A 25,981-nucleotide genomic window follows, 5' to 3' on the forward strand; every position below is an offset into this window, starting at 1 on the left:
GCTCTCTGGAGTTGGAGATGGGGAGTCTGTTTATATGTGAGTGTTTGTATGTGTTAGGCTAGAAATAGGGTGGAATAGATGGTTAGAAAAACTTCCCTCATTGCTCAACTTACAAGTAATGTGATGTAAGTACCTGATTATATGTAGACCCTGGCTATAGGTTGTATACAGTTAATAGTTGTGTGAGGTCAGTTTATTCATATTTGCACATGACCGAAGGGACTGATTTTTTCATACCCACCACTTATTAGCTCCATTTCTGCACTACATATTTATTAGCAATCTTTCAGTAGGAATGAAAGCATGCTATATTCTGATTTTGTTTTCTCCTTTTGATAATTCCCTTCACCCCAGCTTTTTCAAACCTTTCCTTTCATATTTTTTAAAATATCTTTTTGGTTGTAGATGGATACATTACTTTTATTTTATTTATTTTTATGTGGTACGGAGGATCGAACCCAGTGCCTCACACTTGCTAGGCAATCGCTCTACTACTGAGCTATAACTCTAGCCCTTTCTTTTCATATTTTTAAAGAACATTCTTTTACCGCTATTTCTTATTTTTTCTCTTAGATTTGAGTATTATACTTCTTGTATTTTCTTTACTTTTTAAACTATGAAGTATAACTTATACAGAGAAGGGCAAAATATATATAGTTAAACTATTTTAAAAGCTTATCATATAAAATGTTGTAATATATTAATATAATTATATTTTATACTAATTCATTTGTTAATATGCAAAATAGCTACATAAATCATTGTGTATGATTTTATTGCTTTTCCTTACTTTGGGCACAGTTTCTTAGGAAACACAATATTTGGAAAGATACACTAGAAATCCTTTTGATTATAATTCTTTAAGTAATAGAGTTAAAATATCACATCTGGATTATTTCCTGGAAGCACTTTTTCAGAGATGCTGCACTTTGGAGTGGACATTTAAGAAAAGAATTTTGGGCTATTCCCCTGTATTGTCTGTGTATGGTCATTTGTGTTAGAGGGAGTTTATTGTGACACAGTGGTGAGTTCTTTGGGTCGAGACCATCAGGATTTGTTTGTTAGCAGTTGCTGTTGTGAGCTGAAAGCCTGTGACTTGTCTGGATGTGTTGAGGACATCCTCTGCTCTGGGCTGTGCATATGCTGCCAGGGAGGAACTTCTCTGCTCTTGTTCTCCTCTCTGGCTAATTTATTCATTCTAACTTTAGCTTAAATGTTACTCACCTTGGGAAACCTCTTCTAGATGGCATAGATTCTAGGTACCACAGTGCTATTCCTGTCAGAGTTCTTACCACACTCTATGTTGTATGATTAATTTTTGCTCTGCTCATGGGAATAAATGAACATTGTCACCTAATCCCAAAAGTTAATGGCTTTCTCCTCAACTTTTTTTTGGGGGGTCGGGGAGGGGTTGTAGTGGGAGTAGTAGGCATTGAATCCAAGGGCACTTTAAAACTGAGTTATATCCGTAGGCCTTTTATTTTTTATTTTGAGACAAGGCCTTGCTAAATTGCTGAGACTAGAATTGAACTTGAAATCCTCTTTGCCTCAGCCTCCTGAATTCTTGGGATTATAGGCATATGCCACCATGCCTAACTTAAAAAATAATTTTTCAAGTACTAGCTGTAATATCACTAAACAAAACTCACTTTCCACTACCCATAATTGTTTTTTTCCTCTGATTTTGCCAAAAATTTTAAACTTTCAGGAATTAATTTAGTAAAGCATTTTTAATTGACTTGGTTATTGTCTTGAACATATCATGGTTTTAAAGTCTTCTTTAGGGTTTGCTTGGATAATAAATCTTTAATTAACATTACTTAATGCCTCTATATTGCTTATTTAGTAAAATAATCTGCTTATACTTTTCTCAACTCAAAAGAATCAGACACTCAGCATCATTATAATTAATAAACACCATTGTGATTAAAAAGCAGGATAAATAATCTAGCCTGGATGGAAATGTGACCACATGCCCCACTCCACCACTATTCTATTTTCAAAGTTACTTTTTTAATATTTATTAATCAGATATACAAACACATTCCTTGTTCAGTGCAATGAAGCTCATCATGAATAAATAGCAACCTCCTGGCCCACCAGCGTTGGCTGTCATGAATTCCACACCCTGAAAATGATAACTTACTTTTTTTTTTCCTTTGCTTTTTCATGCTTTCCTTTCCATATTTTAAAATAACATGCTTTTACTACTATTTCTTAATTCTTCAATTATAGGTTAGCTTTTTACTTTCTATGTTTTGTTTATTTTTTAAATTGTGAAATGCAAATAAAGAAAAGGGCATGAGATACATATACTCAAATAAAATATATGCAGCACATATATATACATATATATACTTGAAATAATTATAAAAGTTCAAGTATTATATAAAATATGTTGTATGATATATTAGCATAATAATGCTTTATACTATTGTGAATATCTATATGTAAAATAATTATATAAATAAATAATGTAATAAGTGATCATTATTATTTACAAGAATACTTCTCCAAGGCCTAAAGATCTTCATGCATCTCTTCCAAGTCCCAACATTCCCTTGTCTCCCAAGAATGGCAATTACCCTTGTTTGCAGGATAATTTCCTTGCTTTCCCTTATTGATTTTTATCAACTATAATTATTCCCTTAAAATATAGGTCAATTTTGCCACATTTTGAACTTAATTTCAGTGGAATCATACTGAAATACAGCAGTTCTCAGTGGGAGTGCTTCCTCTCAGGAGGTGTCTGACAATGTCTGGAAACATTTTGATTTCCACAACGTGGGAGGATGCTTTTGGAATCCAGCAGTTAGGGGCCAAAGATGTGGCTAAATATCCTACAATGTACAGGACCATCCCTACAACAAACAGTTTTCTGGCCCAAAATGTCAGTAGCTCTGAGGTCTACTAGTAACCCATAGAAGAACTTGCCACTGTATGAAATACTGTAGAGCATTCCACCAAATTTGTTATTTGTTTTTCTGGCTGAAACAAAAAATGTTTCTGTGAACATTTTAGTATCTATGTGCTGGTCGCATCAGCAGTTTGTCTACGAATAGAATTTTTTGGTCTTAGGTGAAGCATACCTTCATCTTCCCGGGATTAGTTCCCAAATATTTTCCAAAATGGGTGTTAGAATATTTACTATGGGAAAAACAGATTTAGTTGTTTTGCCCCATTCCCATCAAGCATACTTTTCCTTCCAATTTATATGCATCATAGTTTTGGTTAAAATAATCTTATTTAGCATAGATATGAAACATATCCAAGTCATATAGCTATGAACATATCCATCTATTTATCTATTTATATATGTGTGTATATGTATATATACATTTATATATATATTTACATTTATATATATATATATATATATATATATATATATATATATATATATATATATATATATATTATACAGCTACATATTCCCATGAATATGATCCAATGTATCAGGCAATGTCTGTTCTGTTTTCTTCTTAGAGATAGACTTCCTCTGCTTTTCTGCTCCTAGCCAGACTGACAGTCTCATAGGCTAAAGAGAACTTTCCCCTGTCATCTTGGGAACTGATTTTGATTCTTTCCTCCACTAGCCTCCCCTGTTTCCTGGATTCCTTAACTTCCTTCCTTGTGTGCTGAAGCACACTTTGGTAGAGTAATTTCACATTCTAATTTCCTCAATTTTGACCTTTGAAAAACTTTTTTATTGTGTTTAAATTTGCTGCCCCAAGCACATTTTAAGGTTTTAAGCAGCTTCTTGATTCTGGAGTGCTTCTTTTGTTCATTCAGCATCTGGTTTTGCTTCTTGTTTCTTATTGCTCTGAGAAAATTAATGATAGTTTTGTTGATTTTTTTTTTCTTTTGCTCCGGCACTTTTTCTGTTTCCTCAATCTCCCCACTTTTCCCCCCTTGTTTGTTTCAGCTTCTGTCTTCCATTTCAAAGTTTCCTAAAATGTCTCTTGGCTTTTACCTACTTATTTATCTTTAAAAATATGGCATTAAGGGACAAATTGGAAATTCTATGTATGTGGGTGGAATGAGACAGGGCATAACTCATTTTGGTGAAAATTCCCCTTATCCTCAGTGTTGACATCTGTAGGATTTTTTTCCCCTTGGATTTTTTATGTCCTTGGAACAGAATCTTCATTTTCTTGCCTGGGACATACAAGGCTACTAATCATTGATAGTATGGATCAGAGCTGGAGATCTCACTGTCTATGAGTCAGGTCTTTGCTGATTGCCTGGTTCCAGTAAGGGGCCACATTTCTACCTTCTGCTATCCTTGCTGTGACCAAGTCCAATCATACATAATCTGGTACAGATTATCTGGAAATAAAAAAACCACCTTCTTTTTTTTTTTTTTTTAGTATATGTTAAACTTTTAATTAAGTCCTTTTATTTTTGACCCCACTTCAGAATGGTGTGTTCAAAGATGTCTGCTACATCTGGTTCCTGAGTGCATTCTGAATTATGGAACGTGTTAGCCTAACTCACAGGTGGACACCTAGTAGAGGAAAGCAGAAGCCAGAATAGCTGTCCCTTATCTATCTGGTTGTCCTCTTACAGAATTTGGCTAGCATTTCTGCTTGGCTGGTGTCTTCTCTTTCATCCCTGTCCTTGTGAGTTTATACCTTTTACTTTTTCCCCTCATTTTAGTGGAGTTATAGCAGGTGAATAAAAAAATATGTTTAATCCACTGTCTTTATAGAAGTTAATTCTTCTCTAGCACTAAGGTGACACACGCATTCATACCACATGTGTACCTCACAATCTGCTCCAGGTAAGGTCCCCATTGTTCGTCTAGTCACCACCTTCCAACATCAGGTTTCTGTTACCATTGTACTCAGATTCTCAGCCTACACCTTTGATTTGCTTCTCCTTCCCCTTTGGCTTTAATGACACTGGTCTTCTTTGTTCCTTCTAGTCTCTTCTGAACTCTTCTCTGTCCATTCCTTTTGCATTTGTGATCTATAATATTTTATTCACTATCTCTTCTTTCTTTTTTTCTATTCTAGCTTTTCTTTGAGCCTCTCTCTTGGATTTTGGAATACTTGCATATACATAATAAAATATCTTGGGTTTAGGGCCCAAGTTCAAGCAGGAGACCTGTTTATGTTTCATTTACACCTCATACACATAACTTGAAGATCATTTTTTAGTAGCATATATAGTGGTATATTTGGTGGTCTGAGTTTTGACTGCAACCTGTTACATGAGATCAAGTATGGAGTTTTCCATTTGTGGAATGATGTCAGTGCCCCAAAAGTTTTGGATTTTGGAGCATTTTGGATTTCAAATTTTCTAATGAGAGATGCTTAACCTGTAATAATTTCATTCTGCTTTGCATATAGTAAACACTAAAATAAGCTTTGGAAATGAAATGGATAATCCTCAAATATAGTTTCAGTCTTTCCCCTTTGTTTATGGTACAATAATGGTTAAAGAGTGAAATGCTCCCAAAGTAGCAACCAGAGAAAGACAGACATTAAGAGGCCATGGCAACTACCATCGAGATAATTGACCTTGGGAACTTCAATGTCTGTCTGTACATTTGGTTCTTCACACAATGAAACATACCAACAGCATAGTCTAAAGACTAGAAATGTAGCATTTTAATAATTTTCATATTTCTTTGATAATTGTATGTTTAACATAAATAATGTCCACTGTTACATCTCTATTTCCTTTAAATACTTATTCAATATCTAATGAGTTAGTGCCTGCACAGTGAAAAATAAGCTATTTTTTAAACAAATTTTATTGGTTTGGTTTACATAATAAGGAAACAGCAACTACAATAGTTGCCACTTTAAGTGACCACGGGGGGGGGGGGGAAACAAAATATATAATTATTTTACATGGTTATATTACAATTTTATAAAGTTAGCTACAGCATACCCATGTTCTGCTATAAACTGTATTCCTTTGGCCATGTGTAAGCTGTTAATATTAAAAGGTGTCTGAAATTATACCCATGTTGGCAGTGAGTAATAAGGAAGAAAACAGGTTAAAATCACTTGCAAATCTGTTAGCTATAAGATCCATGTTAACACCATTTTTTGTTGTTATATTAAATAGTTCTTTATACTAGAAAATTTGCTTTAAAGTCAGAGTAGCACTTTTTTATCTTAGTTTTCATCATGCAAAGAAATCATGATTGTTTGTAACCACCCTTTATCAGTATGTCAAAATTTTGAACAATATTTTTTGAAAAGCTACTGAATATCATTTTATTACAAATAGTGCATAAGTCTTCTTAGTTTCAGCTTTAAGACTAGGCAAGATGATACAAATCGGGATTCTGACATAGAGAAGGAACAGCATTGGAGTGTAAACGAGAAGGGTATTAGGATATAAAATCTCAGTAAATGGTAATAAAATGATCTAAAATTGAAACAGGAAAAAAAGATCTATTCATAAACTGTGAAGACAATTAAATGGCCCAAAGTTGATTTAAAGTTGAAAATCTAAAATGTCTTTTATGATGACAGGCATTTGAAAAAGTGATTGAGAAGAAATTAATAAACAAATTTGCAAAGATAATCCATGTGGCATTGAACTAATTATTTAATTATTGCCCCCTCTTTTTTTTTGCCACATTATTGAGTTTCGGCTTATTGTATTGTCACATTGGATTCTGGCAGAAAACAACATTCCTAGCTTATTTCCAACATGTGGCCTGACTTCCTAAAAGAAATAAATTGGAAATTCTGTTATATTTTAAGACAGAAAGCTCTTGGGCCCAATTTGTTCCTGAAGTCGCTCTGAGAACACTGAACTGTGTTCTGCTGGAACAGAATCAGGACCTTTTGCATTGATGTGACGGGGCCATGACGAACTCCAGGCTCTGAATGGGAATCGGTCCCCATGGGTTTCCTCCCACCCCATCTCATTTCCTCTCTCTGCCATTTTCTCTTTTACATACTTTCAAACACAACTCATCCCAAATTAATCTAAGGCACTTTGCTGCAGAGATTAAAAAATTGGATCAGAATGCACAAAGTGAAGGTTTTTTTTACACTCTTAAAAAGAAGTTTTGCCTTCTGGTGATAGAAAAGCACCACGTCAAGAACACCTTTCTGTTGGTTATTTAAAAAAAAAAAAATTAAAAAGTTAGTAATAAGCCTCACAGGTAGCTGTTAAATTGGTTAATTTGTATGATTTTAGAAAGTAATATTCTAAGTATACTTAGAGCTAGAGATCATTTTGACCAAAGCAAGGAGGGAGGGTGCGCCTTGCTCTTTTGCTGTGTGGACACTGCGCCAGGCAATTCACATTTTGTCCTTTTTTGGGTCACTGGAATCTCCATTGTAAAGCTATGAACACAGGGGCCTGCCCCTTGTGTAATCATCTACATGTAGTGTGTGTAGTTAAGTATTTACAGATGACAAAAGTAAACAAATAAACTACCATACCGAAGGAAGAATATGCAGTAATCCTGAAAAAACTGTAGGTGGTATTTTCTTTGTAGATCATGTGACTGGGAGATTTTAAAGTCTTCTGTGATAACAGTTCAAGCCTTCTCTTTCTTTCCTGACATTTGATTTCATTTCAATGCAAAGAATGTAATGATTTTTAAAAACTTACCTTGATCTCTCTCTCTCTCTCTCTCTCTGATACTCTCTCCTGATCTCCTAAATATTTCTATCATGCAAAAAATAAACTAGCTAAACTCTTTTCATTTTGCATTCACTTACAGTTTGACCAAAGATGTGATGCCATTCATTGGAAAGTTGCTTATTAAAGGATTTTTTAAATTTTCAAATTGAGCAACTGAAACTTTACTTAAAAATATGTCTTACATAATAAGTGGCACATTTTTCCTTTATTCAGACCAATCTGATTTAAAAATAAAACTCTTTACCAGGAATTATGAATGAGCTCATTTTAAAATCTAAGGTGTGTATGAGTATACTAAAAACAATTAATAAGAACTACCCTGAAGTGCTAACTGTAAAAAATTAAGTGCTTTCACAATGAGGCTTTCCTTAATTCTCACTGATTTTCTTCTCATATTGTAAACAGCTCATAAAATGTCAGGTGTAAGGATGAGTGTTAAAATAACCCTGCTTACATTTTTACATGGTTTTGTACCAACGTACAGATTTTTGTTTTGTTTTGGCAAATGTTTCATTTTGTTTTAATGACGTCTGTCCAAAATCAAGAAAATGAGATTAAGTGAATATTCGTTCTTTCAAGACGAGCTGTATTTATTACTGGAACGGAAGTTGTCATATCCATGATCATTGGCTTTGAACTTTAAGCACGACTGCTTTTCCTCCAAGGACTGTTTTTCTTCAAATGACTGGCACCAGCAGCACAAACATGACTACAAAACAAAGCAGCTTGTCATATGTGCACATGACTCTCTGTCCCCACTCTTCCTGCTCTCTAGGGTTGGACTTTCTCTGCAGAACTGGGAGTTCTGGGGCCCTTTATTTCAATGCTCTTTTAATTCCCCCTTAATGAGATATAATTATATTAGTGGATTCTTATAAAATTTTTCACTAAAAAATATAAAGGAAAAAAACTGTATAATCAAAATTCCTCATCTAAAGAAAACTACTCTTAATTCTTGATATATACTCTTGATGACTTGATAAACACAGTATTTGATAAATGTAGAATTTAAAACTTTTTCCCCTTACAAACAGAAATATTATCACATACACTACTGGATGCCGGCAGGTGTTTATGAGTGTGTATTTTGTTTTAATGAGATTGTACTATATGTGTACTCCATGACCTGCTTTTTCTTACTTGAAAGTATCATAAACATCTTCCTAAATCAATGAATTTAATATTACTTTGTTATTTTTTTCAGTTGCATTTTTTAGTTGTAGTTGGACACAATACCTTTATTTTATTTATTTATTTTTATGTGGTGCTGAGGATTGAACCCAGGGCCTCATGTGAGCTAGGTGAGTGCTTTACCACTGAGCCACAATGCTAGCCCCCTCAAACACCTTTTCAATGTTGTTACACAATAAAGCTATGAAGTTGCAGGCGTCTCAGTTGTATTAATTTAGTTTTGTTTTCCTTGGACTTTTTAAAAATCCAAAACTTTGTTCATTCTGTTTGTTTTCTGAGAAACTATAAGAAATTGTGTTGACTGGGCATGGTGGTGCACGCCAGTAATCCCAGTGGCTCGGGAGGCTAAGGAGGAGAGATTGCAAGTTCAAAGCCAGCTTTAGCAATTTAGTGAGGCCTAAGCAATTTAGCAAGACCTTGTCTCAAAATAAAAAATGAAAAATAAATAAAAAGGGATGAGGATGTGGCTCAGTGGTTACGCTGAGGAGAAAGAAAGAAAGGAATTGGGAGATTGGAAGGTTCACTCTTTTCTGTTTTGTATAATGAGGGAGTTGAGAAAAGTTCTTTTTCAGATCTAAAATCTGAGTGGCCAAAGAGTTTTATAAATTGCTTTATTTTTTACAAGGAAGCCAAATTTTTGGCTTCCCAAAATGAAATACCAGGGACAATGGATCATGCCCATCCAAGAGGAGGGCATTTTTTATTGTTGTTTAAGGAGTGAATGGATGGGTGGATGGATGTTACAGTGCCAGCAGCTACATGAGGAACAATGAGACACGCAAAGGAGCAGCACATCTCTGTTGTATAAAACTGGGGAAAAGAAGAGTTGGAACTTGATTCAGATTTCTTTGTTTGACTTGCTATTCTCATAGCCCATGTAAAAAAGTGACTAACATATCATAATATTAATTATGTCTAAATAGTTCAAAATCTACTAAGAATAGAAGAATGGTAGATTTACTTACATTCAGCTTTTATTTATCATGTGACACCTGTCCCACATCAATGAGTGTAACTTTTATTAATTTTCTGAGCAATTCCATGAGAATAACTGACTTTGGCAACAGGGAGTGTGGCTGGCTAGGATTTAGAGGCAAAAAATTGACTCGAGTGACTTATAAGCCAAATTCATATTTTAAAAATCACCCTTGATATAATGCAAGGGAAAACTAAAGAACAATTTGCCAGATATCTACAGATATAAATATTGATGATTTCAAAGGGTTATACTTGATGTCATGCTACAAAGAGCTTTTTCTTTTGAAATAGTCTCTTACCTTAAAGCAGTTTTTGAATCTTTTGCTCACCAAATACAGAGCAATTGGATTAATGCAGGAATTCAAGGAGGCCATGTTGATGCCAATATAATCCAATACCAATAAAAAGCTGCAAACAGACAAAAACCCATAACATGTCTATGAAAGATGCTGCTCTGAGTATGTGTTCACTGCAGACTTTTGTGTTTTTGTGAGGGGGAAAAATATTGCCTAGATCCAGTGGTTCTGAATTTGTCACTAATTTGCTAGTAACGATCGCTGTCCCTTGCCTCTGTCACTCCTTCGGTGTCTCATCTCTACTGCCCTTTCCCATGGTCCCCTCCCAAGCCCAACTTTCCTTTTTTAAAATACAACTTCATTGGGAAGTGCTGAGGATGGCCGAAAAGAAAGCATTTCCAGTGTCAGGGAAAATCAGCTCTGACATTGTCAGTCTTGCCACTCACTCATCACGCTGTGTCTGTGTGTTCCCAGGGTTGTCCCAGGCCCCCTTAATTCCTCCCCCTCAAACAGGAGTGTAAAATTGGGAGTCTTAATTGCTCCCTACGGACTAAAAAAGTGGTATTTTGTGTGCCTGTGAAAGGGATCGATGAAAACACTCCTGCGTGGCATTTATTTACAAAATGATTTCCATTCCACCTTTCGTACCTCAAAAGTTCGCATCTGTTGGGATCATTCTGATCGTAAATAGTGAGCTTCAAGATCCTGCTGAGGTGAAGGGGAAGCCAACAGAGGGCAAAAACAAGGACCAGGCAAAACACTGTTTTGGCCACTTCTCGTCTCTGAAATAAAACCAGTCAGATCCTTAAACATGAACCTTTTATATATACAGCATACACTCTTCCCAAACAGCATATTTGATATCCCTTAACTAAATTCAGTGATATTTGTAAAAATTTAGAACACTGATTCTTCTTTTGAATAGTTAATATCAATTAGAACTAAAATGATGATGAAAGATTCATCTGTCAAAAGTAATGGTTTCTCTTCTTTTAGATCATATAGACTACTTCTAAATAGATAAAATAAAAATATTCCTTATAATAAAAAATAACCTGGAGGAAGAAAATGGTAATGCGCTCTGGCATGTAATTTTAGTTTATTCTCATCGAAATCAGTTTTCATCTCTCTAGTGGTAATGACAGCCACAAGCCATCCAACCTTGGCACCTTCTTACCTGCTTTAGGTGGTCATTCAATGCGATTTGCATGCCGCTCTTCTTTCTCAACATTTCACAGGTCATCAAGGTGTAAAAAAGTGCAGTGATGGCCAATGGCAAGCAGAAGTAGAAACTGAATAGCCACCAATCTTTAGCTGTCTTGTAAAACTATGGGGAAGTGGGAATTTTCTATGGTTAATATTCCTCTTTTTTTTTTTTTTAAAAAAAATTATATACCAAAAGTTAAACCTAAAAAGAAATTCATCAAGGGGCAATTATCTCCTAAAGTAGATCCATTTTATAAATGCTATATAGAATCTTTAAGTCCACAAATATTTAAGTAATATATTAAGTGAAGCTTTTCTGAACAATATTTCAGTTCTTTGGAAATAGTACAGTGTGATTATGCATAAAATTTAAATAGCTGGACCAAATTTGAAATAAATGGTGATTCAGTGTTTCATCTTTACATAGATTATAGTTAAGAGTATTATTTGTGTGAAATATTATATCTGAATGTGTAACAATATCCTAGTATTTAGGGGAAGTTTTAACTTTTTATTGTGTTTAATGGGAGAAACAGACATGAAAAGGTCTATGTTAACCATTTGGGTAATAAAATGTATAAATCAAAGCTCTCAAAAACTCAAAGTGCTCATGAAATGTTTTTTTCTCTTGTTCTTTTTCTGCTCTGTTATCTTTTTTTAAAAAAGTACTATTATTCCACATATATTTGTGTTGGAGAATATCTTATATAACTGATACAGCACTTTTCCCTCTTTTTACTAATAAATAAGCAATAATCTTATTCTCAATTTCACATTAATGTCCTTTTAAAATTATTTTATTTACTATGATATACACAGATAAATTTTATATAGTATTATTGTATATAAAATAGAAAATAATTTTTGGCTATAGTTAGATCAGCCCCTTTGCATATTCTCTTAATCCATTCTGTTGAACAGGGTCTTTATATTTAGGATCGGTCTTTTAGAGACTGGTGTCATCAATCTTTTCCTATTTCCCAATCAACCCAAAATTAAACTGGGTGTGGTGGTACATCCCTATAATCCCAGTACTCAGGAGACTGAGACAGAAGGATCACAATCTCCAGGCCAAGCCTGGGCAACTTACTGAGACCTTGTCTTAAAATAAAAAGTAGAAATGGCAAAAGGGCTCTGAATCTTTAGCTCCATCGAAGAAAGCTTAGGCCCTGGGTTCAATCCCCAGGACTAAAAACTACAACTACAAAGCATTCTTCAAAAATGGCCAACATGAAAAATTCTTTGCAAAGGTAGCTTCCCTTTAGCATCAGAGACAGAGAGCAGGTTTGCTGTTTCTAACACACCCATATTAGGCATCTTCTTTTGAACATTTGCAGAATCATCCATTCCTCCAATGCTTATGCAGATATGTAAAGTGGTCAGTCCTTATATGGTTTTAAGTAGAAACACCATAAACTCATATCATTTCTCATGTGAACTTGGTTTATTTGTATCTCTGAGATTTAGGGTGTTCTGGGAAAAGCTCTGATCTCAATTCTTGCACTTGGGTCATTAGTCAATGTTAACCCACAGTACTGGGATCTATACTCTTAATTGATGCCAAGGACAGTCATAAATCAATAGCTGCTCAAGGACGGGGAACTGGGAAAAAATATCCATACATTTTATAAGGCCGGAGCAGAAAGTGGGGGTGGAGTAAAATTTACCTGCATGAAGGTTGTTTTCTGAATGGGATGAAGCAAGCAGATTCGCAGACGACTCCCTTTGTAGTCCATTGTAATCAGATCAAAACCTATGGCTTCGGGGATAGCCAGAACCACAGAGATCACCCAAATTAAAACAATTTCTACTGCTGTCCATTTTGGAACTCCTATTCCTTTAATTCGGCTCCAAGAAGCAACAGCTCGATATCTGAAGATGAAAATGGAATTGTTTTTCAAGCTGGTTGGTTTTATTGAATTACATAGTTTATTGTCTAAGTAACTTAGCCAACAGTATTATGGTGTTTAGGATAAACCTGACTTAAAAATAAATTCCTACCTGTCAATACTTAGAGCACAGAGACTCAGCACAGTGATTCCCACGGAGGCTTTCTGTATGAAAGGCACCAGCTTACACATCTCAGCTCCAAATGGCCAGTCCTCTGCCAGCAGCTGCATTGGGGAAACATGGAGCTCTGTTAGGGAGGCTTTCACAAGATGCCCTCTGAACTGCATTACTTAGTGCAGAGTAATTAACATGCAAGAGGAAGATAAGACATCTCAGCCCTCATTCTTTTTCTCACGGACTATGCCTTTGAAAAGCACTCGTGTTTGATATATGGAAGGGGAGAATGTGTGGGGAATAATAAAATGCAGCCAGCTTATGAGAATTCATCATGCATACACAATAGCTTGGTCTGAATCCCCTCTGCAAGGCCAACTGGGGGCCCTTACTTAAGTTTCCCTTAGAAAATTGAAACAGCATATTGTCATAGAGTCTCAAAGCTCAGGTTATGGCCAATTAAAATACAGGTTAATTAAGAATAATGATAAATTTTCTAAAGCTGAGGAGGCTAGACTACCCCCATGGAAACGTACTCTGGAGAATAGTGTGTTCATTCATGCACTTGTTCATTACCAGTGACTACTCACCGAGTATTCACACTGTTCCTTGACACATTGGGCACAATCCTACCTACTTCAGGGTGTTTGCTCTAAATCTTTCCTTATCCTGGAAGGCTTTTTCCCCATAGACCCACTTGGCTAAATCACATGCCACCCTTGCCCTGCTTTTAGGACCTGCTCTTTTCAATGTGACTGACCCTCACTATACTATTATAGTAACCAGCTGGCCCTCCCTTACCTTCTCCACTTTTTTTTTTCATCCATAGCACTTCCCAACTCTTACTACATTTAACATTTGCCTATATGTTTCTTTAGTTTTTTTCTGTCTGATTCCCTGGAGTCTAAGACAGAATATCAGTTCCATAATTGCCTAGAATAGTGCCCGACACACAGCAGCCGTTCAGTAAATATCCTTGCCTCTAAAATATGTAGGCACAGCAATACAATGAATGAAAAGACACAGTTTTTGCTTGTGTGTGTTTCTCTTTATTCTAACTGTAGACTATGTAACCTTCTATTATTAAATGTGGTTATTTTCTTTCTTAGGATATGGGTGTGTCCCCCGCTAACAATTGAATCACTTTAGGTAAACATCTGGACGGAATATTCACGAGGTTTTGAAAATAAAGGAAAATATTTCAAATCTATGAGGTTGTTTTTTTTTTAAAATAAGGTTTTCCAAAATAACCTTCCAAAAGTGAAAACTATTTTGAAACACAATTGGTTGTTTCTGTCTTTTCAACAGTTACGAAAACTCAACTGAGTTTGTCAAGCGAGGTTGATTGTTCTTTAACTAGAATGGCCAAAGGCTAATATGCATGTCTAATTATGAATATGGCTTAGAGATGGAATACAGGACAGGTTTCATTTCTAAATGAGACAGGAAAGATTACACAAATACATGGGACAGATGTTGGAGGACTTACCACATATGTGCTTACTGTAGGCCCTGACAACCTGCAGGGCCAGGCAGATTAACACAAGGCAATAAAGAGAGCCAGGTGTAAGCATGCCATCAGTGTCAGGAAGGCAACAGGGAGTGGTGGAGTCTGGGGTAATCCAGGTCAGAAAGGAGCAACTCTAATAGACAAGCTCTAATAGGTCCCTCTTTTCTAAGGACCCCCCAATACAAAAATCTATTGATTTTTCAAAAGAAGCCAGAAGTTGTTGTAATTTTTATATGAAATTTCACAATTAATAAAAGCTGTCAACTAATTCCTAATTTAAACTAATCTGAAACACTGTTACACACTGTTGTATTAACAAAATAGAACCGTGAGAGCCAGACTATTTTCCATCTTATGACTTTTAGATTAAGCAGTTGACTCATAACTCTGCTTAATTCACTCAACTAATATTTATTGAGTATTCACTATGAGCCAAAGAGCATTTGGAATAGAGGATACATATCAGTGATTAAGGCAAACCCCCTGCTTAGTCTGGGGAGGGTGGCAGACAAAAAAACAAATACTTGATACAGTTTACAGTGTCACACAGAAGCTGTCATATTAAGAGAGTGGTGGTGGGATTTGAGGTGCTTCCTTGATAGGCTTCCTAGTAAGGTCTCTTGGAGGAGATACCATCTGAGTAGGGACTTGACCAAAATAAGAGAGTAAGACATGCAAAGGGCATGCTAGACAGCAGATAGAACATGTGCAAAGGCCCTGGGGGTAAAACAAGACTGGTGGACTGAAGTGGAAGCAAGAAGGTTCTCAAGGCTGAAGCAGAGTGACCCAGGCCAAGTATATAAGAAATGAAGTTGGAGAGAGAGAAGGAGTTGTATTTTTTTTTTAACTGAGGATTGAGAACAGGAGTGCTTTACCACTAAGCTACAACCCCAGTCCTTTTCCATTTTGAGACAGAGTCTCTCTAAATTGCTGAAGCTGGCCTCAATCTTTACAATCCTCCTGCCTTAGCCTCCTGAGTTGCTGGAGGTCTATACCACTACATCCAGCCCTGAATGCTTTTTCGAGGAAATTCATGATAATGTTCGGAGTAGGGAAATAGCATTACATTATTTCCCCTTTTTAAATGGTCACTGTGACTGCTTAGTATAGAAAAAAATGTAGAGTCAAAAAAGAAGCATTGGTGGCAGGCCGGACCATGTGGTGCCTTTATAACTGAGCCCCCCAAGTGAAATTAATAGAAGGTTTTCTTTCTTAAGAGGCTTGGTTCATTCTCCCTCCCTAGTTAATGAATCCCCAAATCATATTCATGTGCCCGATGTACAGCAAACACCAAACATCAAACACTGGGCAGAGCACATTCTTCCTTTCCTAAGCTGATCAGACCTTGAACACATACTCTCTGTTCCCATTGTTATCAATTATCAATTATCATTAACAAGCTTGGTATCTTTACTGCAGAAGAATGAGCTAACAGGGTCACAGAGTGATTTTATAAACTTGATTTGCCAAACTATAGATTGCTCATCGGTTCACCAGATGTCCACTATAGTCAAGAAAACTACACACCCTGGTTTTATTGAAACTTGTGAAACTACCAGTTTCTGCCTTTTGTGCTCTTTTCCCTTGTATAACCCACAATTATACTTGCTGGGGGAAGGTGGATCTGACTTTCCCTCAACCTTTTTGATTGATACCTTCTCAATTAAACTTTCTCTATTCCAAACTCTGGTGTTTGATGTTTGGTGCTTGCTATACATTGTGCACATGAATATGATTTGAGGGTTAACTGGCAAGTTTTGTTGAGCCAGCCAGGAGTGTTGTACCCATGGTGAACTGACCCTAATACCATGGACATCTGGAGAGCCCCTCAAGTGCTAAGGTACTGTTTGTCCAGGGGATTTCTCCAGACTGTCTTCTGTAACGACCAGTCACTTTTGGTGCACAACCACTTGAAGCAGAGAAACTCATGAGTTTCATAACTTTTGTCCCTTTTTCTTTTCTTTAAGAAAAAAACTTTTTGTGGTGCTGGGGATGGAATATGAGGCCTTATGCATGCTACACCTCCCAGCCCTTGGTTTCAATTTGAAACTGTTGAGTGAGTTGCCTTGGGACGTGTGGCTACAAAATTCTTTCTTTCCATTTTTATTCAATTTCTTGGATTTCATGTATAAGGATCCCCTGGGAAAATTTAATAGAGGAACCCTTGCTTAATAGGCTTTAGGCTTAGGAGAAAAATGGCCCATAAATAGGACCCTAAGCTATTATACCGTCTGACAATTAGAAGTATTTTGTAAGAGAGAAGGCAAATGGGAAGGCTTCCTGTTACTTTATCAAAGTGGACCTGCTTGGTGCAGATGTAAAATCATCATTCAGCAAGCAAAAAAACTTAAGCTTGTCGTTGCTGATACAGAATGGGAGAAAGATAGAGAAAAATCTTTAAATGTTTTAAGTCCACAAATGGCTCTGCTATCACAAGCTCCTCAACTGGTGGTTGCAGACACTCCATCCCCTAATGGGAGCATATAGTAACAGAGAAATTATTCAGAAGGGAGGAAAAGTCTATAATGGTTTTCTCTCCTATACCCGTCAGGGCACTTAATTTGGCCTAACCCACACCTAACCCTGGAGATGTAACTCAGTGGTAGAGCACTTGCATTTGTGAGGTCCTGAGTTCCATCCCTAGCAACACACACACACACACACACAAATTAAGAAGCCCACGCTCTCCCTCCCTTAGATTTAATATGATTTCTCCTTATATCACTAGAGGAGCCTTAACTACAAATGACAGGGAGGATCAAATTAATCTTACGATAAAAGAAGGAAACTTATTCTGTAATTAACACATGCCTATCTCCTGATTTAAAAAACCATATGATTGTAACTGGCTATCAGGGGAAGCCTTTTTCATAGCCTTTGGAATGCCACTTTGGCAACATGAACTTAAAGCACAGCTTTCTATCTATGCCGGAATGCCTAGCAAAACTGAATGTACAGGTAACTTTTCTCAAAAGATGGGCTAGAAATAGCTATTTCACCTGAACATGCCTGATATTGATAACTGGCTGGATAACCAACTATTGCTACAGAATAACTTGAGGACTCCTTGGAGGTACCAGAAGATATCTTGAACTGGGTATGAAAGAGGAAGTATGGGTGGACAGGAAGTCAGAATGTTCCTGGATCACACACATGTCTGGGTGCTCCTAAAGAAAGACCATGAAATATCTAATTTCAAATAATATCCCTTACAAAAGAGGAAAATGTAATATGATTATTTCTGATGGCCTTTTTAAGTTAAGGTCTAATATGACCATGCCATTCCCTATATAATATCCCTAGCCTTCCAGTGAAATGGCCGAATTCTGAAGAATGCCTGTAGAGGCCCGCAGGACCTAAAATAACATGGTGCAGAATCTATACTCAGTTCTTCCCAACCCTTGCACTCTCTTGGTTCACTGTACTAGGCTGAAAGGATGACTTTTTCTACATCCCACTAGAAGAAAACTCTTAAAGAGTTATTGGTCTTTGAATGGCAGATCCCAAACCCCAAGCCAAACAAAAAATTTGTTACGTTGTGCTTCCACAAGGGTTTAAGAACTCTCCCACAATCTTTAGGGAAATACTAGCCAGAGACCTAAGGAATCTTCAGTTAAAAGAAGTGATCCTCCCATAATATGTAGCTAACATTTGGTTGTAAGTAAGAACAAGGCAGCTTTAATTGAAAATATTGTTTAGATCTTAAATTTCCTGGCTGAGAGGGAATATACAATTTCCAAGAAAAAGACCAAGGAGACTGTTAAAACTTAGAATTTGAGCTCCTAAAGAAATTAGCTCCACAATTGAAGAGATCATTGCCCAGGTAGCCAGCCCTACTACCTATTGACAATTGTGGTTTTCTGGGGATGGTCAGATTTTGTCCTATCTGGATTCCTAACTCAATGTTCATTGTCAAATTTCTTTCTGGGCTTTAAAGGGAGGACACCATGAACCCTTACAATGGACTGAGGGATGACAATCTGCTTTCTACCAGATAAAGTATAAACTGTTTGTTGGTTTAGCTCTGGGTTTCTCCAATTTAAGAAAGACTTTGAACCTTTTTGTACATGAAAAGCAGGGACCGAGACTTGGGGGAATAAATCACAATCTTGGTCCTTTTCACCACTCTTAGCTGACTTGTCAGAGCAATTGGATCAAACTGCAAAAGGATGGCCTCCTTGCCTCTTGGCAGTAGCAGCAACTTGTGATGTTCTCCAGGAAGCTGAAATGTTCACTCTGGGGCATGCAGCACCATGAACCCCACCCATCTACCCACCCACAGCCCACATGGTGTCCTTCCACTGTTAGAATAAAAAGAGATCATTGACTGACTTGAGGTTGATTGGGAGGATACCAAGCCATCCTGTTAGACAGAACCCTAATAAAAAATTAAAAGTGATTTCCACCCTAAATCCTGCCACTTTATTGCCCATCGGCTTTGATGATTATGTTCAGTAACTGAATAAATGTTTTCCATTGGACTAGACCTGACCAACAAACCACTGGGAACATCAGACATAGGCTTTTCACTGACAGTACATTTCATGGATCAAGAATAGTGCCAGATTAGTGAGGGGAAAGGGAAAAATAATACAAGGGGGACAAATGAATGACAGTAGAGGGGGCAGAGAGAGAAGAGGGGAGGGGAGGGGAGGGGAGGGGGGATAGTAGAGGATAGGAAAGGCAGCAGAACACAACAGACACTAGTATGGCAATATGTAAATCAATGGATGTGTAACTGATGTGATTCTGCAATCTGTATATGGGGTAAAAATGGGAGTTCATAACCCGCTTGAATCAAAGTGTGAAATATGATATATCAAGAACTATGTAATGTTTTGAACAACCAACAATAAAAAATTTAAAAAAAATGATAGAAAATAAGCTTTATAACATGTTTTCCATGGTTGGGGGAGGGACTACTCCAGTCATTTCTGTAACAAAAGACATATCAACATGAAGGGTAATGTTTGCCAGGCATTCGTTAAGCCTCAGCTACCTGGACACAGCATGCTGGGATTCTTCATTACTGGCTTCCCCTGCCTGGCCCTCACCTACATGCCAGATTCAGTGTACTGGGATGGAGAGCAGCTGTGGATGCAGGCCAGCTGCTATAGCAAAAGGAAGGGGGCTGCGTACCTTGTGTTCCTCTTTTTTGAAATGCTATTTCGATCTTTGGGAACCGGTGGTAGGGTGTTTTTTCTTGCTTAACCAAGCACTGTCTATGATTTAAATGCTTTGTTGGCCCCCTCCCCACCACCACAACCTCTGCCTTAAATGTAGGAGATCACACTCTGCTCTGACTAAAGTGTGCTTTTCCCCTTTGCTGGCACATAATGTCACTACTTCCTGTATTTACCCAGTTTGTTCACGTGCAGATACTTTTGTGCATGTCATTGTCAATATTGTCCATTTTTAGAAGCAAGTCTGTGTAATACTAAATTAAGTTGTGCACTTAAAAAAAAAAAAGAATAGTGCCAGATTAATTGTGTCACTGTCACCTTTCAAGAGACCACTGAAGCAAAGGCCCTACCCTCTGGCACCTTAGCACAGGAAGGTTGAATTCATTGCCCTCAGAAGAGCTCTACACTTGTATATAAATAAGGTGGTCAATATTTATACTAACTCCAGTTGTGTATTCTCCGTGGTTCATATTCAAGGGGTTATCTGGAAGGAAGAAGACCTACTCACCTTAAGTAATAAGGATATCAAACACACTTCAGAAATTTTGGCTCTATTATAAGATATTAATGAACCAAAGAAAATAGTCATCATAATTCGTTGCCTGAGACACCAATGGCTGAAGAAAACCCACTAGCTGACTAACTTGCTAAAAAGGCTGCACGAATCTTGAGTTTTGAGGATCTTTTGACTCTACCTGTGTCACAAACTGATTTCAATCAATACCAGCTCCATTATGCCCTTTGAGACTTAAAAAGACATAAGAGTGGGTGTCTGAGATGTCTTTCTCTTGTGCCAGAGGCTATACTAAAAGACCTCTTAAGATAATTCCACTGGAGTACCCATTTCAGTGGAACAACACCCTTCAGTGGGTCCAGAGATACCAGATAGGCCCCAACATACAGAGTCCTGTCCAACAAGATTGCTCAACAATGTTCAGTCTATGCCAAAAGTACCTCAAAGACTCAGCCTAAAACTTGTGAAAGGGAATTCAACACTAAGGGTGAAGCCTTGGTGAACACTAGCAAACAGAGTACTGTGATGCAAGGGCTTCTGGAAATTTTAAATATCAGTTCATTTTCTCCCATACATACAAGGCTTCTGAAATAACTAAAGCCTTATCAAAAGAAATAATTTCTAGATATGTACCATTTATGTCTATACAAAGTGGTAATGGGGCTTCCCTTGTGGCTAAAATAACTCAAGTATTCAGTCTTGGGCCTTGACTTGGAAAATGCACACTTCATGGACATCACAATATACCAGAAAGATGGAGAAGATGAATCTCACTTTAAAAAGAGCCACTGTAAAAATGTGCCAAGAGACCAACTTGACTAAGGTGTTGCCTATTGCTTTGCTTTGAGTAAAGGTGGCATCTAGAAGCAGACTTTGGTTCATCCCATATGAATTAATATGTGGGAGACTAGTCTAGGTACCCCACCAGAGGGAGACTTGACTCTAGAAGGGGAATCACAATCATTGGTTATTTAGAAACCTTAAATGAGGTCTTGACTTCTATTCATGAGTTTGTTTCCAACAGGTTGTTGTTCCCCACAATTGTACCTCTCTACCAGTTCAAGGCTAGAGACTGAGTCTTTCTCAAATCCTGGAAAGAAGAATGATCTGAGGACCAACTTTCTGTCAAGTGCTACAGACCCTATGATGTTCTGATGGCTACCTGGGATACATCACACCCAACTCAAGCTAGCCGTACCCTAGTCTGACTCCAAAGAACCCAAAGACCAGGGGACAAAGAACTTGATCACAGACTTAAACCTTCTCTTTAAAATAACTGCTTTTAAAAATAACTGGCCAAGACAAAATGTGATTTCACATGTATTATTACTGACATTATTTTCCTTAGCTACATTTTTATCATTTCCTTGGGAACTAACCAATATGATTTCTATTTATATTATTGTTTTCCTCACCCTTGTTCATATAGAAAAATAACTCTTTATGATCAGGATCTCTCAAACCCTGTAAGGCAGGACATTTAACTGATTGTTGGGTATATTACTCAAATCCCTCTTGGTTTATGACCATAACAACAACCCCTTGGCTTTACTAAACTTTCCATGGTTACTAACTTTACTGTGAGATATCAAAAAAGACCCTCCAAAGTGATATATAGAGCCTAGGTGACAACCCAAGATCACATGTACCACCTCCCCTGGTATTTTCTGAATCTCTCCATGCTAAAACTTGAGTTTTTGTCATATACCCTGAGGTTATGAGCTATCCTGAGCCTTTCAGTAATACCAAAATTAACAGACCACTTAGACATCCTCTTAACCAGTAACAGTTTAGCTAAATTCTGTGTAAGAGAAAACCCTGATTACTAGGCTCCTGTCTCCTGTAACCATCTTGATCAAGTCTGCCAATAAAATAACCACACTCTTCCTCTTTGACCTATGGAGGGCTCAATATTCAGGATGCTCTGAGTCCATACTCCTCCTACAATATATCTTTAAGAGTCTGTTCAAAAACTCCAGACTCTTATCTTGGTTTTCAATAAATAAAACACCAATCAGAAGTTCAAACCCCAGTGGTTACAGATGCATGGCTTGATCTAATCTAGGAAGCCTTGCCCTGAGACTCAGAGCTCAATTTTTAAAAATTATTGTGGATTTTACACTCTCTGACAGGATACCTATTTGTCTGTGGGGACTCTTTGAAGAAGTAAATACATGATTGGAATTGGAGGGAGGGTTGTCTACTGGGATATCTGGTCACGTCTTTTTATCCATTGGTTCCAAGAAATTAAGTATTTGACTAACTCTATAAAATTATTCTCAAGATCTAAGAGAGAGTTTTATTACTATTTACTGGATAATAGGAAGATGGATTTTGGTACACATTTGGCAGAACCTTCTTACCCTGATGGGAGTTAGAAGGTCATGAATACATAATTAGAAAGCTGTCTATCACCCTGAAGATAATAGCTAATGAAATTGCTTAGGTCATTTCCCTTCAGCAAAAAGGAATAGAATTCTTAGATAGAGTAGTGCTTGATGACCACATTGCTCTAGAATATACCCTAACCAAGTAAGGTGGGGTGTGTGCTATGGAGAATACTTCCTACTGTGTTGCATTAATGCTTTTGGTGAAGTTGGAACTCATGTTGAGAAGTTCATAAACAGGCATCTTGGCTTCAAAAAATATCCCCAGAAGCACCAGAAATTAAAAGGCAGGTACTCAGGATTGTTTCCCTGGACCCCCTAGGGCTATGAATCTGTATTTTCTGGGATGCTTAAATTCTCAGTGTCCATTTTACTGATCTTATTTATGATTTATGCTATGATTAAATGTGCTTCAAAATGTCGCAATAAAATATTTGTAAAAAGAGCACAGACTTTGGTTTTTACACAGTCTTGAATTTACCTTTGGAACTTGTAAATATTTTGAATTTTAGGTGCAACAATTTAATTCCTCCATCCCCTATCCTCCACTCCTTCTCAGCAGTAAATACCAGATGGGTTATCATCTGTAGTCCTTCAAGATTGAGGAATAATAAAATGGACAGTAGGGATTTGTAACAGAGTTTCTATAACGGAATTAATAAAGAACTTTCTCTTGTAAAAGGCTTGGATCATTTTTCCTCCCTAAAGTTAAAACAACAACAACAACAACAACAAAGGTCACATTCTTTCTTTCCACTAATTAAGCTGACCAGACTTTCACGCATACTTCCTGTTCCCATTCCTAAAAGTATCAATTATCATTGATAACCTTGTTATCTTTATTGTAGGAAAATGAGCTAACAGCAACACATGGTGATTTACAAGCTTGATTTGCAGAACCATAGCTTGCTCGGTGGTCCACCAGATGTCCACTATTATCAAGAAGTCTGGGAACCTTGATTTTATTGAAACTTGTGAAACTACCAATTTCACCCCTGCATTCCCTGTTCTGCAAACTTTTCCCTTATATAACCCATACTAATGCTTGCTGGAAGAAGGATTTGAGGCCTTGTCCCCTGCCATCTTGGGCGATACCTTCTCAATTAAACTTCTCTATTCTGAGCATCAGTGTTCCGTGTTTGGTTTTGTTTTGTGTGTGTGTATCAGGCATAAAAAAATATGACTAAGGTTCAACAGTGTGCTGGCCTGGGGGGAACAGGTGATGAACCATGTATATTTTGAAGGTAGAGCTAGCTAGCAGAACTTGCTGATGGGTTCAGCATAGAGATGCCAATCATCAGTACACTCACAGAGCTATATCATGTAAATAGCAAAGCCATTTATGGAAATGGAGTAAACTCTGGGACCTACAAATCTGAATAAGTCTGGAACTTGCTTTAAAAGAACAGCCAGTTGCCCTTGGAACATAAAAATAAAAAGATTCCAACTGGTTGCAGGGATACTGGGAGACCTGGTTTGGTATAAATTATTCAAACAATATTCTGTCCAGTTATTCTTATTGTCTTTAGATGAATCAAAAAAAAAAAAAAACTATACTTACATGCCACCAATGTTGGTCTAGGCACCATACTAAGCACTTTATATATACTGTATTATCAAATTCTTAAGGCAATCCTGTGAAGCAGTGCTACTGTAATCCCCATCTTATAGAAAGGAAAGCTGAGGCACTTAGAAATTTATTCGTTTGCTGTGTTGGTTTTAAATATGTCCACTTTATATATTTATATATTTCTTCCTTCCAATGACAAAGCCTAATTTCTCTTTCTTGAATATGGATTGGACTTTGCTTTTAACAAATAAGATGTGGCAGAAGTGATGATGTGCAATGTCTGCGAGTAATTCGTGAAAAGCATCATGGCATCCTCCTTGCTCTCTCTGGGATCACTCAGTGTGGGCGAGGCCAGCTGCTATGTCATGAGGATACTCAAGCATGACTTGGGAGAGGCCAACATTTAAAGAGCTAAGGCCTCCTGAAAATGAACAAGAATTTGCCCTTTGTGTGAATGAGAGGATCCTCCAGTCTCAGTCAAGCCTTCAGATGACTCTAGCCTCAGCCAGTAACTTGAGTGCACCCTCAGAAAGACCCAAAGTCAGGACATCCAACTAGGTCACTCCTGAATTCCTGACCTACAGGCACAGTGGGAGATAGTGAATGTTTTTACTGTTTTAAGCCACAAAACTGTGGGGTGATTGTTCCTCACTGGATAACAATATATCTATCTTGGGTCACTTACATAAGTATTAGATCCACATATGTACCCAGCTGGTTCGACTCCAGAATCTATGCTTATAACCACTATGACACCTGCAAGATAGTGTTTTTAAGAACTGATCTTACAAAAATAATACTTGGAATTAAATAAAATATTTTAAAACCCTTAGCTATGTGTTAAAAACAGTGGTACAATGTCTAAACTCAGAGTAATTTTTTTTCCTAATAACCTAGTATGATGGTCAACTTTATGTGTTTATTTGACCAGCCTCTGGGGGCCCAGATTATATATTTTTGGGTATGTCTGTGAGATTAGCATTTGATCTGGGGACTCAGTAATGGGCCTCCCCAGTGTGGGTGGGCATCATCCAATCTGTTGAAGAATAGAACAAGGATGGGGGCAGGAGGAATTGACACCTTTGGCTTTCCACCTCATCTCATCTTCTCTGTTCCTCAGAACTGGGATTTATAGCATCAACTCCCCTGGTTCTCAGATGTTTGGAGGTGGACTAAATTATACTGGCTTTTCCTGGATTTCCAGGTTGTAGATGCAGATAGTGGGACTCCTTGAACTCCATAATCTCTTGAATCAAATCCTCATTATCCACTCTTGCATTTATCTATTTATTGTACTGGTTCTATTATTTCTCTGGAGAAATATCTAGCTACTTTACTTATATAATATCCAAACATTTGGTTATTTTAAAAAATTATATTCCTTCTCAAATTATTTCCAAATATGTTAATGTTGATATCATGTAGGTACAGCCATCAGAAGAATCAAAACGCATGAGTGTCCAGGCCTTTGTAGGGGAAGCAGGCCAGCCAATGAAAATGAGTTCTGCACTGAATCCCA

General features: G+C 37.1%; 1 protein-coding gene across 2 annotated transcripts in view; it reads right to left on the reverse strand.

The window, feature by feature from the left end:
• Positions 1-5,593: 5,593 nt before the first annotated feature.
• The window catches only part of Ednrb (endothelin receptor type B), a 32,214-nt gene continuing 11,826 nt past the window's right edge, over positions 5,594-25,981 (reverse strand). For both annotated transcript variants that reach the window (XM_046447172.2, XM_046447163.2), the window contains exons 3-8: positions 13,296-13,408; positions 12,962-13,166; positions 11,266-11,415; positions 10,737-10,870; positions 10,092-10,200; positions 5,594-8,332 (exon numbers count right to left, since the gene is read on the reverse strand). In XM_046447172.2, coding sequence (XP_046303128.1) covers positions 8,198-8,332; positions 10,092-10,200; positions 10,737-10,870; positions 11,266-11,415; positions 12,962-13,166; positions 13,296-13,408 — 846 coding nt within the window. In that variant the 3' untranslated portion in view covers positions 5,594-8,197. The remainder of the gene's footprint in view (positions 8,333-10,091; positions 10,201-10,736; positions 10,871-11,265; positions 11,416-12,961; positions 13,167-13,295; positions 13,409-25,981) is intronic.

The sequence above is a fragment of the Marmota monax genome, unplaced genomic scaffold, assembly GCF_021218885.2.
Source record: "Marmota monax isolate L192 unplaced genomic scaffold, Marmota_monax_Labrador192_F-V1.1 WCK01_AAM20220418_F8-fsc00043, whole genome shotgun sequence".
In the NCBI taxonomy this organism is placed as follows: Eukaryota; Metazoa; Chordata; class Mammalia; order Rodentia; family Sciuridae; genus Marmota; species Marmota monax.